This window comes from Sturnira hondurensis, unplaced genomic scaffold, assembly GCF_014824575.4.
Source record: "Sturnira hondurensis isolate 20B ecotype Veracruz unplaced genomic scaffold, ASM1482457v3 Scaffold0020884, whole genome shotgun sequence".
In the NCBI taxonomy this organism is placed as follows: Eukaryota; Metazoa; Chordata; class Mammalia; order Chiroptera; family Phyllostomidae; genus Sturnira; species Sturnira hondurensis.
Window position 1 is genome coordinate 2,045,622 of NW_028093515.1, and position 16,264 is coordinate 2,061,885.

The 16,264-nt window shown below is 60.7% G+C and overlaps 1 protein-coding gene across 2 annotated transcripts in view; it reads right to left on the reverse strand.

The window, feature by feature from the left end:
* Nucleotides 1-1,734: 1,734 nt before the first annotated feature.
* Nucleotides 1,735-16,264, reverse strand: part of PEPD (peptidase D) — a 114,224-nt gene continuing 99,694 nt past the window's right edge. For both annotated transcript variants that reach the window (XM_037030712.1, XM_037030711.1), the window contains 4 exons: nt 14,564-14,712; nt 6,128-6,312; nt 2,650-2,841; nt 1,735-2,200 (listed from right to left, as the gene is read on the reverse strand). In XM_037030712.1, coding sequence (XP_036886607.1) covers nt 2,063-2,200; nt 2,650-2,841; nt 6,128-6,312; nt 14,564-14,712 — 664 coding nt within the window. In that variant the 3' untranslated portion in view covers nt 1,735-2,062. The remainder of the gene's footprint in view (nt 2,201-2,649; nt 2,842-6,127; nt 6,313-14,563; nt 14,713-16,264) is intronic.

Here is a 16,264-nt window from a genome sequence, read left to right on the forward strand (position 1 = left end):
CTGTTTCAGACGATATATTTGTGTATGTTTAAGGTGCAGCCTTTTGAGACCACCAGCTCTGAGAGCAGGTAGCGTGTTTTTATTGCACACTGGCACATAGGAGATGCTCAGTTAATTTCTTGAATGGATGTGCAGGCCCTTTCAGGGTTTTGGAAAGGCATTTAGCACTGGACAGCTCTCTGGAAGGCTCTTCATGGGTTTCTGAAGCTGTACAAATTTCCGCAGTGGTTGGAGGAGACGTGGAACCTGCTACCTCCTTTGGAAGGGTGGGTAGAGCAGCCGGCTACTGCTGGCCGTTTGAGACCAGCGCCTTCGTGTGATGCCCTTCCACTTACCAACATGGGCTAAACCAGAGTCACATCAAAGCACTGATTTCCTGTGACTTCTTTGTTCTTTTTCGTCTGTTGCTTGATAATCAGAGAAAACATTATATGAAGTGAGCAGTTTGGGTATAAAATGTCTAAGGGAGAAAGATGTATGAGACAGCTATTTTTTTTTAATTACCAAAACTAAATACTTCATTTAAAGCAAGGGTGTCAATAAATTCATTTTCACCAGGGGCCACAGTAGCCTCGCAGTTGCCTTCAAAGGGCCAAGTGTAATTTAGGACTGTTAATGTAACTATTCCTTAACAGTTAAGTGAAAGCTTGGCACTGCCTTGGGGTAGAAACAAGGTGCTGGGCTGGATACAAGGTTGGAGGGCCAGAACTGGCCCATGGGCCTTGTGTTTGCCACCTGTGATTTAAAACTTCAGCCTAACTTGAACTGTTTTATCCTGGGGGTGGGGGAAATTGAAACCGTAGACTTCAGGCTCAGCTGGGATAGAGGGATGGGGCAGACTTGAACTCCTGACATTCAGACAAGTAGCCATTACTTAACTGCTCCATGTCAGAATAACTTAGGGAATATATCTGTGCACCAGCAGAACTGAATGTTATAAATCTTAGAAACAAGATAAATGGTTTCTTGGAATTGAGATTGTTTTATTTTAATGTGGCCACATCACAAGCATTTTTGTGTTACTGCCATTGGAAGGAATCAATTTGTATTAAACTCTTCAGTGACTTCTCAAAATGTCTCTAGCTTGGGCTACAGAGTTTTCCACTCCATCATGGTTCATCTCTGATGTCTTTTCTCTCTTGCCCTTCACTTGGCTGGGAAACTTCGGGACAACAGCACTGTGGAGACAAACCTGGAATGGTGCAGAGAATTCTAACCTACCTGGGTAGCGCAGTCCTGTGGGACCATGTGGGACCCAGGCAAGCAGAGGTAAGGACAGGTACTCTGCCACTGGTAAGGACCAGGCCCAGCCAGCCCTGGGCGGCTCAGCCTCAGAATAGAATTTGGTCAGATGGTTTCAGTAGGGACAGAAGGAACTAGAAAGCTCACCTGTGCCGTAGTGCTGCCTTTGTCGTAGGTGCTGTCAACCCATTGGCTTTGCTAGCATGTCCTGCTTGAAAAGGATATCAAGGACAAGGAGTCTCTGCAAGTCTCATGTTTTAAATAACTGTGCCTCAAGTGCTTCCTAATTCTGCCCCCTTCAGAATCTAGCTCTGAGGCGGTAACCACATCAAAAAGCCTTCTTACTCTACCAAGTCACCCTGTAGCCTGTGCAGAGGCGTGATGTGGGACGGCTCCGTGTGTGCCTGATCCTTTAGCCCCAGAGTCTCTGATTAGGTCTAAGTGCACGAGCTCATCTGCAAAGGGATAAAGGACAGAGACGTGCCTAAGGGATGATTTTAGGAAACCTTTAATTGCAAATTCCATTCTTTGTATTGATTTTTGAGAAGAAAAAAAAACATTGGTTTTTCCTGAGCATAAGAGTATAAATGACAAGATACATTTTAGTGGCTACTAAAGAACAGGGTTTTTTTTTTTTTCCAAATAGCATTTTAAAAGCCACTGTCATTTAAGGTAAGTATTAACAGATTAGGGTATGATCTTGTAGAAAGTTAATAAAGTCCCCCCGCCCCCAGGACACAGCACTATTTGGTGTGGTCAAACTTTGATCCTGGCAGACTTCTGAGCTCCGTCTCTCGCTGCTGGGCACTCCCGGCTGGCTCTACTTGGGGCCAGAGAAGGAAGCAAAGGCCTTGTCAGAGCCCGCCATGCAGGCTTCAATCTCCTCCACTGTGCGGGGCACACAGGTCAGCAGCTCCATGCCTCTCTCAGTCACCACGATGTCCTCCTCGATCCGGACCTGGGTCAGATCAGTGGGCTCAGTATTTCTGAGCGGGCCTCATTCTCCAGGTGAGAGGGCAAGACTGACCCCTACTGAGTGGCAGAAGCCCTTTCTGAGGGAGGTGCTGGCCTCCAAGACCCCTGGGCCACTGCTGAGAGGAGGGCTCATCCCGTGGATCCATGTGCTCATGCTGCCTGCCCACCCTCTCCTTGCCCCTCGCGCCCTGCCAGGCGGACAGAGGCCCCTGGAGTGGTCAGGGGTTTTGTGGAGTCTGTGTCTCCTCTGTTGAGGGGTGAGGCACCTGTCCAATGACAGACCGCGAGAAAGGGTAGGCCAGGCCCTTCTCAAGTGAGAAAGTCAAGACGCCCTCCTCCCACTAGGGCCCCTGTCCTGGGACAAAGCTGGCACACAGCAAAGCGAGGAGCATTCTGGGTGCAAGGACACAGGGCCTGTTGACTGATACCTACCCCGCCAAACCCACGAAAGCGCTGCAGGACCTCGCAGTTAAAGAAGCAGGCACGTGCCGGGTCAGCCAGGGCCTCGTCCAGGAGGTGGTCGATGAAGTAAATGCCTGGCTCCACGGTGAGCACCATGCCTGGCTCCAGGTGCCGAGCCGTGCGCAGGCTCCGCAGGCCAGGCTCATCAATGCGCTGCACGCCCTGTGGTCAGAGGGATGGTGAGGAGGGCCCAAATGACAGCCCCCACACAGGAACACCCAGGGAAGCTGTCCTCTGCCCCTGCAGCGTCCTTGTGTGAGGGCTGGCTCCAGCCCTGTGGGGTCTCCCTGCAGCTGCAGGGAAGGAAGGCTTTGTGACTTGGGGGGAGGGGGGTGGCTTAGCCCAGACTCTCCCTGCGGTGCTGTGCACTTCAGAGAAGTCCCTCTGATCTTAGGGTCCCTGCCCCTGTTACCCCCAAAACGGCCTGCGGGAACCCTGTGGACACCACATGTGCACACACAGGGCAAGCTGCCCAGGGGGCTGGCTGGGTGTCCAGCTGCCCTCACCTGGGCCTTCCCCTTGCCAGGAGAGCAGTTAGAGGCCAAGGCTGTGTAGCCAAAAAAGCTCTTAAGGAGGCTGAGGCTGCCGGCTGCATCTCTTCCAGGCATCTCAAGTGGAAACCAGCCCCAGAAGTGCCGAGCCTGGCTCCCCCAGGCCAAGTCCCAGGTTTTCATGTGGCTTTTCAGGAGTGGGGACAGGTACTGTCATCAGGATGGGCCTACCAGCACCAGCTCTGGCGTATATTTGGACAAACGCACACACACTCGGAATACGCTCTGTGCTGTCTAGCTGAACCTTGAGGACAGCAGCAGCGGCAGCTGCTTCTGGCAGAAGCACCCCCTCTCCCGCAAGTGCACACCCAGCTTGGGCCTGTCCTCACATGGGTGTAGCTGACAGCGCTGCCTGGGCTGTGACGGCAGGTGGTGCCTGGGACGCTTGCAGAAATTTCCATCTTCCTCAGGTCCCTGAGGCGCCCATCCAGCCCTCGGCCAAGGCCTGTGAGTGAGTGGGCAGCAAGCTTTCTGCTCAGGCTCGGAGCCTGCTCTACCCTGCTCGCAGCGATCCCCTGAAAGCCCGGCTGCTGGAGGCAGAGCTGTCGTTTCTGACTGTTTGGGGGCCAAAAACATCAGACTTCAATTAGTGGTTCATGTAAGGTAACCGAAACAGGCTGGCTCAGCCTCCATGCCTGTGCATGGCGGGGAAGGCTGTGACTGTCTGTGACTGTCTGTGACTCCATGAGGGTGGGGACAGCAGGGCAGCCTTGGAAACTGGCATACACAGCCCCTCTGACCACCCGGCGTGAGCCATGCTGGGACGGAAGTGGTGAAGGGACACTGAGGCACTGTGACCTGTGTGGGGCCTCCTCTGGGCTCAGAAACCTGGTTGGTGTGGTACGCAGCTCCCCTCCACTTTGCCAGGAGGGGCTGGGTCAGAAGGGTGGCATTGTGGAAGGGTCCAGTCTGCAATGGCAGCCCCTGTGCTCTGGTGCCGGGGACTGGGGTGTGGGAGCCATCTCCTGCCCAGAAGCTGTGTGTCACAGCTAGGAGTCCAGGCTTGGCTCCAGCCTTCCTGCCCCTGTCCTCTGAAGTCTGTGCCGGCCCCGGGCTCTGCCTTCTGAACCTCACCTTCCTGCTGCCCCTAAGTGCCCGTCCCCCTTTTCTCCAAGGTTGCCAAAGCCGGGGGCCTGGCGGGAGCAGAGATCTGGCAAGGTCACGTCCCCAGTTCCCCTCAGTTGCTATGGACCCACATTTTGCTGTTCACGGATGTGCACAGGGTGGTTTACTCAAGCTTGCACAGACAGGCTTCCTTCTGGACCTTTTCAGGTGAGGAGAGGGGAATGGCAGGGACCCCAGGGGTGCATAGGGGGATATGCCTGTCCCAGTCCGCCAACCTCTGCCCCTGCAGAGCATTCCTGCTCAGCAGCCTGCCCCTGAGGGGTGGCTACCAAGGACGGCCAGGGCAGGGCTTGGAGAAGGACGGGGCTAGGCCGAGTGCAGGGCAGCTCCCACTCGGGAGAGGCCAGGCCCCAGCCTCACGGGCCCGGGGACTCTGGCCTTCTTGGAGGCGGGGGCGCTGGCCTCTGCCTGCTTCCACCTGGGCAGAGGGCTTGACGGGCCTCAGCTTTTACTGGGCTCCGAGCAGAGGAGACCCAGATGTGTCTGCAGGCCTGAAATAAAACAAATTACTTTTATAGGAAAAGCCATATTTTTTCCACAATGTTTATCTGTCAGAAGAATAGACTGAGCACAAAGGGCTGCTTACTGGAAAAGATGAAAACAGTTTGCTGCCAATTTTCTCTGGTGGAAAAAAAGGGCTTTGGCGACTAATGAATAACGAACCTCAGTTAACAATGTCTGGAAGGCCCCGCTCTTGGCTCCCTGCACACAGTGTGATGGATAGAAATTAGGAAATTAAAACTGATTTTGTTTCTCTAAATTTAACTGTTTACACTTGAGGAAAAAAATAATTGAATAATAATGCTTCTCTTGAGCAACTCCCTCCCCCCACCCCAAATCATTCTTAGTGCTTCCAAAATACCCTGCAGCCAACAGGCCAAGCTCGCCTTGGCTAACTGGCTGGCGGGCCCCGGGGCGTGCTCTGATTGCACAATCAGCCCCTGCACTGTGGGCACCAGGCCAGGCAGCAAGGCAGGGTTCACCACCACCCACCGGCCGAGAGGCTGCAGCCACCTGCTGGGCAGGGCCTCCGGAAGGCCCTCTGGGTGGTCTTTTCAAGGATCTGTTGGTAGGTGGTGGAGGGGAAAGCCTAACTGGAGACGCCCACACAAGCCTCCCTCCCCCGCCAAGGAGATGAAGAGGCCACAGGGGCATGCTGGCCCAGGGGCCAGGGGTGGGGGTGCGGACAGAGGGTGCCCCATGGAGGAAGAAGGGATCTGCTGCTGGCTTGTGAGGGCACTGGGCTTAGCCAGTCCCAGGAGAGACCAGAGCCAGCCACCCATTGGTGGAGCCTTACCCAAATGAAGCCAGAGGCTTGGAGGGCATGGCCAGCACAGTGTCACACCCCGTCACAAAGACCCAGCTTCGGGATTCCCACTGTCCTGCGGGCACCCCACGCACTGTGCACTGACTGCCTACCAGCCTTCAGGAAAGGCCACGCCCAGTGCACTGCATGGGGCTCACTGTGCAGTGTGCCCATTGCACACCAGGTCCTGGGAGGTGGCCACTGGAGGTGGCATGCTCACAGAGGCTCCCCTGCCTTGACAAGAGCTTTTGGGGGGCTGGGGGCACCGTGGCAGCAGCCTGGGCCAGGACCAACCGCTAGGTGTAAGGGGAGGGGGAGCAGTGGGCCTCGCCGGGACCCTGCTCCATTCCTGCTGGCCTTGTCACCACAGTCCAGCTGTCTCCCAGAGCCCTTGCCCACCCTGGGGAGTGCCAGGCTCAGTGACAGTCCAGAGGCAGGCCACTTGGACTGACGTGTCCACACTGACCTCTGGGTAGCCTCCCACGTCGTGCACGTCGATGCCCAGGAAGTGACCGAGTCCGTGCGGCATGAACACGGCTCCCAGATGGGCCTGGACCATGGCATCAGTGCTGCCTCTCAGGATCCCGATGCGGGTGAGCTCCTCCAGGTGGATGCGGTCGGCCAGGCGGTGCATGTCCGGCCACCAAACGCCTGTGGCTCAGAAGGAGGCTGCAGTGAGCGGTGGACACTGGCAGCCTGGCCAGGGCTCCCCAGGGTGAGGCTCAAAGGACACGAAGCCCTCACACTGGCTGAGGCAGGAGGTCTGAGGAGGGGGCGGCGAGGATGATGAAGCCCAGGGTGGAGATCCATGCAGGGCTCTCCCAGCCGCAGCTCTGGGCCTGGAGCCCCTTCCCCTCCACTATGTCCTCAGAGGTAGGCTTCCGTCACCCAGGGCCAGGGGCCTGGCCCAGGTGTGCTCCCCACCCCATGCTGTGTCTGCTCCCAGCCAGTGCATGCTCCTGGGGCCGTGGGATCTCGGCCAGATGCTCAGATCACCCTTCCACAATGCCAGGGGAGCGGTGACTGTCCCCCACAGTGGGTGTGGGGCAGCCTCAGGAAACCCCAGGCAAAGCTCGGGCCCCAAATCTGCCTGAGTGACTCAGGCTATGGGGCCGGGAACGAGCAGAGGAGAGGGGCGATCTTACACACCCCCAAATGATGTTGAGTTGCTCTGGGAACCACTGTAGGGGAGCAAAGGTTTCTGGGGTGGAGGTGCAGCTGGTGCCCGCTCAAGGGCTGGCTGGCAGGGGTCTGTGGCTCTGCCTTCTACAAGCCCTGGCTGATCATTTCTGTGGCAGAGCAGACATCCAGGCCCCAGGTTGCTAATGAAGCCCATCTGTGCCCCATATTTCTGAGGCAAAGGTCACTGCAAAGGGCACTGAGTTGGGGTGAGCAGGCCCTGTGGGACTCTGCAGCTCTGTCCTGCCTTGTCCCCCAGGGGGCCTTTGGGGGCTGCAGCCTAGGGCTCTTGGAGAGCCCCCCTCAAAGACCCTTGGCCATCCCCAGGGCACACCAGCTCTGCCCATGGGCTCCATGGAGCCCCACCTTCAGCTTTGCTCAAAGGCACTCAGCACACAGCGGAAGCACGAGGCAGGACCTAGGCCAGTGAAGTTTCTTGCTCCACCCCACAAGGGCTGAGCATGGGGCAGGCCATGTGCCTGCCAAGGCCAGTGACCCCAGGACATGCAGGGCCAGGCAGACAGGGTGGGGCCTGCACCCTGGTAATGTGCTCTGGCCACAGAATGTTGTCAGCCCCGGTCTGTACGGTCCCATCTGTGTGGGTGGCAATCCCGGCTCCCAGGGGCCTCCCTGCAAGGGGGCAGCGCTAGGGTTCTGGACTGTGAGGGCCTTGCTGGGCCCTGCACTGGCCAGAGCTGAGCCACCAGAGCCACCTGGACTCAGGGCTCTGAACCTCTGTAGCTGTCAGAGGGCAGATGAGCTTGAGGGGAAAGAGAGATGAGAACCTACCCTGAGACGTAGGCTGTCACCTCTCAGCTGGGCACCAGTCCCCCAGATGGGGGCCCCTCCCCTGCCGGAGACAGAGGGCCCTGAGTTGGGGTCTTGGGTGGGCTGAAGGAACGGGGCTGGTCCAACCTCCTGGGTCCCCAGATCCAGGCTTTGAGTAGTAGGTGGGGCTGCACCCTGGATAGTACACAGAGCAGTGGCCAGCTGGTGGCCCGAGGCACAGAGACCCAGGGTGGAGGACACCAAGGCCCACCCCTAGAGACAGCCTCTGCCTCTAAGGGCAAACCTTGCCTATTCTACCTGCCTCAGCCCATGAAATGCTGAAGTGGGGGTGGGGGTGGGGTCTGGCTACAGCCACAGCGGTGTCCCGGGAGAGCCCAGTCTGCACCCCAGGGTGGAGCCTGGGTGGGGAGCTCTCCCCTGACAGCATGGTGTCCTGAGATGGAGGCCCAGGACGCTAGATCTGAACTCGGCTGCTGCTCACGGCGTGACGGGGACAAGCCTTCACCTCTGCGAGCCTCAGAGGCCTCCCGGGTCAGACGTGGCCCTGGTGCTGCCCCCAGAGGGCTGGCTGCAGAAGCATCTCCCAGGCAACTGGGTCCATACGCCCCGGAAACTGCCATAAGCCACCCTTCACCCATCACTTTTGACCAGCCAGACCCCCAGGTTCACTTTCGTTCACTGCACTCACTCGTGGGCCACAAGCTGAGTCTGCCTTGGCCTCAGGCCCCTGCTCTTCTCCGAGACGGATCGACCCCACCCCTCCAAGGGACTCACTTTCGAGACTACCTTCGAGACTCACGCCCATTCCTCCTGTGGGCCTCTGTGTTGAGGCTTTCTCCAAGAAGCCCTCCCTGACTGCCCTGTGCTGTGCTGTTAGGACCCAGCTGTGCCCCAATACAGCCTCTGAGCCCTGAGAGGGCAGGGCCTGTGCCCTACTCTGTGCCTGGACACCTCAGTTCCAGAAGCCCACGAAGGCCTTCCTGCCTCTGACCCTTTGCAGACTCTCCCTGGCCTGTGACTTCTCATCCTTTTCGGACACAGCATAAAAGTCAGCACCCCCCGGGAGACCTTCTCGCCTCCCTCCGCTATCCCAGTGACTTCCTTCCTTGCATTTAGTCCCCTAGACAGGTCCGCCTCCCTGTGTCTCATGTGCCCCCCAGGAGAGCAGTATCCCGTCTGAGCCCCCGACACACCCCCTGCCCCCCGGGGCCTGGCAGAGTGAGTGCTGGTTCAGGGGAGGGTGCGCAGCGAGCATTGGCCTAAGATCTGCTCCCGCCAGAGGCTCTGGGTCTAACGGAGCCCCAAGCAGCTCTGCAGACCCGGCAGGCTGGCCCTGGGATCTAGGAAGGGTGTCCTAGGTGGCAGCTGATGCCCCAGCCCCAGCGCAACTGCTGTCTTAGCAGGGGCCTCTCCAAGGCCAGGGGAGAGCCCCCAGAAGCAGGCGGCCTTCAACCTGGCCGGCTTCCACAGCAGCCTGCGGTCCCGGCCTGGCCTCAGCAGCAGGGGATCAGGTATAAATCATGCTCGCGCTGGCAGCTCCGCTCCTCTCCTGTCCTCGTGGGACCGGACGTGTGGGCCCAGGCGGTCCCCACGGCGCCTCTAGTCTTCCTTGCCTGTGGGCCCTCGGGGAGGGCCTTGCACACAGTGCTCTTGGCCGGGAGTGAGAATTTCTGCCTGTGTGTGGTTAGGGCTGTGACAGTGACTAAACCTCCAGCAACTTGGCCCAGGGTCTGGCCCGGATGGCGGTTACAACACCCATGGCCAGGGCAAGGGTCCCCAAGTGTGTGGAGGCTGCTGTCTTCGGGCTGTATGCGTGCGGTGGGCACAAACGGGACACTGTCCCCGCCACCTAAGCCCCACCCTGACTCCTGGGCTCTGCGCACCTCAGCAGCTCGCAGGTCCCTTGGGGCCACCGCGCCCAGCTAGGATCCCTGGGGGACCCTGTCAGCGGTCCCCAAGGCCTGCGTATACTGGGGACACCACACGGAGGATCACACTGCAGAGACTAGGTGCCATCTGCCCTGCCCCTCACCCCCAGCAGGCACTAATCCTGTCCTGTCTTCCTGACACATCGGAACCGAAGCCTCGGGGGGGGGGGCCCCCCGCCTCTCCTGGACTGCTGCTGTTTTCGTCCCCTCCCTTGCAACACCTCGCCCCCTACTTCCTCTTGCCTAAGGCCTGGACACCAAGGCTACCTCTTTAAAGCACAGGTCAGATGGGGCCAGTCCCTGCCCGAGCACAGAGCCCTGAGTTCCTCGGCCCAGCTCCCGTCTCCAGCCTCATCCTCATCTACTCCTGGGCCAACAGCGCTGAGTGCTGGTGCCCCGCTGTGCCTTCTACTTGTGGTCCCCTAACTGGGACCATCCCTCCGAGGGTCCTACCTTCCCAGACTCACTCCCATTCCTCCTGTGGGCCTCTGTGTTGAGGCTTTCTCCAGGAGGCCCTCCTTGACTGCCCTTTGCTGTGCTGTTAGGGCACAGCTGTGCCCTGGTGACAGCCTTTGAGCCCTGAGAGGGCGGGGCCTGGTATAGGTGTGGCCTGGGTGGGAACCCCAGCCTCTCACGGCCCTCTTTCAGCCAATGCTGTTACCTCACGGGCCCAGGATTTGGGTGTGCCCCCACCCCAGGGTGGCAGGGTAGCCTCTGGGTCTGTGCCCCATCATCTGCCTGTTGGCTCAGAGGGACCAGAAACCAGGTACCCAGGCCCCAGTATGTACTCAGAGCAGCTCCAGGTCACCAGCTGGTCTTCTGTGCCCACCTGGTCCCCGCAGGCCACACCTTGCCCTGGTGGGCTGGGAGCCTGCTGGGCCCGCTGCCTGGGGGTGGCTCAGAGCCCTAGCCACATCCATCACAGCCTCGGGGCCTCCTGCCCAGAGTGTGACAGCCTGGGGGCTCGGAGGCCTGAGCCAAGCAGGGGAGGCAGTGGAAGACCTCCCCCCACGCCGGCCCCCAGCTGCATCCTCACAGCCACTTCCAGACAAAGAACTCACTTCATCCAGAGACAATGGCCCTCCAGGGATGATATGTCGCCAGGCCCTGGGGGTGCAGGAGGGAAGGCCCAAGGCAAGGGTCCCAGGGCAGGCCCCGCGGGCTGCAGGGAGCTGCCTGGCAGGCCGAGCTGGCCCAAGACTAAGGGCCTTCAGCCCACCCCACCTCAGACCCCTGTCTGCTGCCAGGGTATCTGGGGACCCACTCACCCTGCAGAAGGGCCATGTGTGCCCCAGCGGCAGGCGCCTGGATGCTGAGTGGAGCGTGGCTGCTTTGCTCAGTGTCCTCGTGGTCCCTCACCCCACCACACAAACACCCTGGCAGAGTGTCCTTAGGAGTAAATGAGGCCAGAGAGGGCGGGAACTCCCCCCACTGTCCTGTAGCCAGCAGGGGGCCCTCTTAGACCAGAGGGGTGACAGAACCCAAAGATAGCCCTCTGGGTCCTGGTTCCTGCCACAGAGGGCACCTGTGGCTGGGGTGGAGTGCTGTCCCTGCCTCTCAGCTTACCCCTGAGTTCCTTGCCATCTCTTGAGGAGAGGCCCGAGGGGAGTCCAGCCCCTGGCCCCGCCCCATGGAGGGCAGCAGAGTCCGCAGAGGCGCCCTGACTACAGGCCACACGGGCCAGCACAGCTCCCAGTGCCCTTCTCCCAGCTGGTCACTGAGGCTCTAGCAGCAACCTCTCCTGCTGTCTGGCCCACTCTGAGGGAGGCGTGCCCCACCCGTGAGAGCCCCAACTTCACGGTGGCAGCGCCCCACCACATGGCCAGAATGCCGATACCAGGGGCAGAGCCAGGAGTTGGCAGCCGCTGCAGACAACCGCACAGGCTGTGCACAGAATGACGATGCTCAATGGGCTGTTCGTGCCATTGAGCAGACCGAGACACAACCGCTTCTGCAGACCGCGAGGGGCCCCAGAGCCCAGTCTGCACCACCTATGTGGGGGCCAGGGGGTGGGGCCTTGCAGCTCAGGCCAGGGCGACCAGGGTGTGGGTGAGCAAGGAAGGAGACGGAGGAGCACCGGGTACTGAGAAGTGGAGGTGAGGCTGCAAGAGACCTGGGTGCTTAGAGGGGACCTCAGTCCTCCAAGGTGACTAAAGAAACAGCCCGCAGAATAGCCCTGAGGTGGGCTACCCCAGCCTCCTCCCCTCATGAGGGTCGGGGTCCCTTCAGTGCACTTTTGTGCCCAAGGAGATAGGGCACTCTGCACAGGAAGGCCACATGCCCTGACACAGAAGCCACAGACAGCTTCGATTTCACCAGCCAGAAGCCAGAGAATAGCCTGGGGGGACCAGTATTCCCCAGGTAGATGCCGGAGCTGCCCAGCTCACCCCTGCCCACCCTCATGGGCCCCGTCAGCTCGGCCCTGTGCCCTGGCTGAGTGGTAGTGGGAAGCCCCCCTTGGACCCCAGAACCGAGGGCTGAGGCCCACCCTCCTCAACCCCTGGGGCTGTGTCCTAGGTCCAAGTGTACTGGTCCCCCATCCCCGCCTCTCCTCTGGGCAGCTGGCTGGGACCTGGCTGTCCGTGCTCACTCCTCCCTGGAAGGGGGTGGGAAGCAACTGCGCAGTCTCAGTGGGCATTCGTCCTGGCCTAGGAGCTGAACCCACAAACCAGGGCGTTTCTGCTGGGACAGGGCTCGGGGCTGGCCTGGCTGTGGCCTCCTGACTGCTATGCGGAGGCAAACTGCCCCCATCTGAGAGCAACTCTGTGGTTACAGGACCCCTCCCTGCGGGGCCTGCCCTGCATGTGACCTCAGTGGAGCCAGGCTCAGCCCTTGGGAACCAGCAGCAAGCTTGTCATACCTGTGGTCAAGGTGGGGGCACCATGGCACAGGCCCGGTCTGTGTCCCACAGTGTGCTAGGGCGCCGCCCCATGGTCTGTGGAGACCAGCCTGGCTGGGCCTGGCGCCTTGCGCCTGCCCGGAGAGTGGCGTGGCTGGGCAGCCCCACAGGACCGAGCGAGCACCAGGCCTTTCTCAGTAGAAAGCAGAGCCCTGGGCACTGGCCTGCCTGTCGGCTGACTGAGCCAGGACACCAGCTGCAGAGATGCCACTCAGGTCCTCCCAGCTGGCTTTCCTGTGACAGGGTCAGGGGGCAGGTAGGGTCATCCAGGCCTTGGCCACCACCCCTGTCTCAGCAGCAGGCAAAGACTAGGCAGTGCTAGGGGCTTGGACACTGTCCTTCCAAGGCTCTGTCTGCCTAGCATCTTGCCAAGCGGCTCCCCCAACAGCCATTAGGCCCCAGCCTCACTCCACTGGCCCTGCGGTCTCCAGTGTGAAGGGTGGTAGGCAGCCCGTGCTCCTTGAGGGGCCTATGACACGGCATGGGTGCATGGGGTCCTGGAACTCAGGGTGGGCTCCAGCTCCCCCCATTCACAATGGCCTGTGCAGCCTGCGTGGTGAGTGTGACGAGGTGCAGCTGCAAGGCGGCACAGCGTGGAGGTGCAGGGGAGACTCTGATGCCCTGGGGGCTGTGCCCAGCTCAGGGCCACATCCGGCCCAGGGCCCTCCTGGGAGCCGTGCACCACAACCCACATTCTCCAGCCAAACCCTGTTGCTGTAGCTGAAATACTGATATGACTGATGTTACTCAAAATGGAACAAAACATGTTCATTCCTGGTGAAAGAAAGGGCGTGGAGAGAAGAGACATGCTCTTGAGGTGACTGCATCCCAGAGGCCGGGTTTAAAGGTCAGAGTGTGACAAGGTCACAGTGAGCAGACGCCCTCCTCCCCAAGCCCCTACCCGAGGCTCAGTCCTGCGCCTCCTCCAAGGGCTCAGAAGCACACGCGAGTCCGCTTCTCACTGCCACCTTCCTCTTGCGAGAAAGGGGGACCCTGGCCACCCCTTCCTGCCCTTGTCCTCGTGCAACAATCGTCCTGGAGTTACCACCTGGTGACCCGTGCAGGCTGCTGCGTAGAGGGCAGTTACTGCTGTTTAAACAGACAAGTAGCCTCGGCTGCTGAGCCAGGCAAGTCCCACCGCCACTGTCCCCCACGGAAGTGGACTCCTGGGTTTTTCTCGTCTCCCTTTGGGGCGTTTCTGAGCTCCCCGCGGGGGACGCTCATCTGAGCACCAGGCTTCGTTCCCACTGGAAGAGTGAGGGTGCGGAGTGGGGGCCTGGTGCCCCTCAGCAGCCCTCCCTGGCTCCCCAGCCTCTGGCGGGGGCTCTCAGGGCTGGACAGGGGCCATCCCGTTCACAGTGCGCCTCCTCGGGAAACGACAGTTGCTGAGAACCCTCAAAAGCAGCCCTTGGCTGTGACCCATCCCAGCAACTGTGTGTGGGGCCCCCAGGGCTGCTCAGCCACAGGCCAAGCCATCGGGTTCTGGGCCTGCGAGAGGCCACATCAGGGGATTTTACACGGCTCAGGATCTTTTCTTCTCTTTCTTTTTTAAAATAAAGTCTTCTCAGAGGGATGTAAATCTAATTGCCACGGTCCCCCTCAATTTAGTATGAACTCAGAGCCTGGCTTTCAGGACTTGTCGTGGCCAAGACCCCAGATGGCCTTGCAGCCTCTGCTCTCCGCCCCTGAACATGGGGACCAGCCGCGTTCAGCGGCTGCTGCTCCGGAGCAGGAGGGCACGCGACGTCCTCCCGGGTGCCGGGGCGCCAAGCTGGCCAAGCCCTGCCTGCAGGGAACTCTGTTTTGGGACAAGGCAGGGGACGTGTGACATCCCAGCGGCCAGTGCAGACAGGGGATGTGCAGGTGGAGAGCCGATGGGGCCTGGGGCGACCTTGGGCTGAGCTCGCTGATTCCAAGCTCCGCCCCTGCTTGGCAGCCAGCCCCCGTTCATAGCAGTGACTGGGGACCTGACACCACCCAGTCCCACTGGATGCGAAGGGGGAGAGATTCGGGGGTCAAGTGTAGGGCCCACTTCCCTGAGGCACCCGGCCACAGCAGGGGATGGGCCGGCCGGGCAGCCCCCCCACGCCCCCAGCCCCACCCTCACCTGGCTTCACGGCGCCCATGACAGCGCGGGAGCTCCGCAGCACCGCCTCGTAGACAGCCCTCTGGTCTTCGGTGAACTTGCCGTTGGCAGGAAAGGAGCACGTGATGTCAGAGGAGAAGCAGTAATACTCGCCGCCCATGTCAAACAGGCTGCGGGGAGAGGGGCATGAGGCCAGTGGGTGCCTGGGGACACCCCAGCCCAACTCTTTCCTCCCACTCCGTGCCCAGGGGCAGCTTGCGGGGTCCTGGGCCGGTCAGGGTGCTGAGGCCATCTTACTATGTGACTGGTCAGGCAGAGTCGGGGGCCCCCGCACTGGTGTCCGCGGGAACCGCAGGCCATGCTGGGAGGCCTCTGACCCCAGAGCAGGGAAGGCTGGGGGTCATGGGGCTGGCCCTGCACTCACGCCCCTGCCTTCCTGTGCCCCCGCTGGCTGGCTGGGCCGTGGGGACTCACTTGGAGAGGGGGGAGGGACAGAGATGTCCCCAGGACACCCTCTGCCACCTGGTCTCCATATGAGCACGCCCACAGGCCCTCCCAGCACTGTCCTGCTCCCACCACAGGGCATGGCTATCGCCACAAGGCAACATACATGGGACTGGATGGGGCATCGGGACGGACGCACCACCTGCCTCTTGCAGGACCCGGCCTGAGTGAAACCCAGCCAATGGCCCTGCTTCCGCTCTGGCAACCCCTGGACCAAAAGGAAGCAACCCTCCCTGCTGGAGTGGGACAGATGTGCTCTGCAGGGCCTAATGGAGGGGCAGGGAGACAATGCAAAGGACAGCCCTCGTGTCCAGCAGGGCTTTTCTGGGGCCAGGCCAGCTGCACACTGCCCTTGGGGCCGCCTGGAGCCCAGCAGGCCCAGGTGAGGGCGTGGAGAGTAGGAGGACAGATGAGGCCTGGGGCTGACGGACAGAGGTTTGAGCCAACAGCAGAGGCAGGTTGGTGCTGGGACAGACGGCAGCCCTGCTGAGTCAGGAGGGCAGGCCCAGCCAACCTGCCCTCTGGACACCATTGAGGGGCCCTGGTGCAGCAAGACTGGAAGTGGGCTGAGTCGCACTGCCCCCCACCCCTGGCCTCTGAGCCCTCACACCCCCCACAGCGGGATGGGCAGGGTACACAAGGGGCTGCAGGGGCCGGGCATGGCTCCCACTGGGTTGCCAGGCTGCCTGGAGCTCTGGGGCGGGGAGTGGGGCGCACAGACCGAGTGCCCCGAGCAGGCACGCTGCCCCAATAGCAAGCACAGAGTGGGGACCCGCCAGCCTCTCAGCTCCTTTACAGGGTCACCGCCGAGTCCTGATGCCGATGGTGGCAAAACCAGCTGAGGGACATGGGTCTGGCCTCAGGCCTTAGATCCTCCTGCATCTTCAGGTCCACCCCAGAGCCAGGTGGAGCTGAGGTGGCGGGGGCTGCCCTCTGGGACCACTAGGGACCCTGCTCTGCCTCCTGTGGGGGTCACTGCAGTCCTGTGCATTCCGCCGGCAGCTCCCGGCTCAGGCTGAGCCACGCCCCCACCACAGGGCCTCTCACCCAAACCGGGGTTCTATGGTGCTCTAGAAGCTGCCTGTGCCTTTGGGGGCCCTATCCCACAGCACTGAGCTGGGGTCTCCAGACTTGCTTCTGGGACAAGGAGTCAGGCGTGACAGGGAGCACGGGAACAGGGTTTTAGAGGACAAACTCCAACGCTCAGTTCCCCGGATG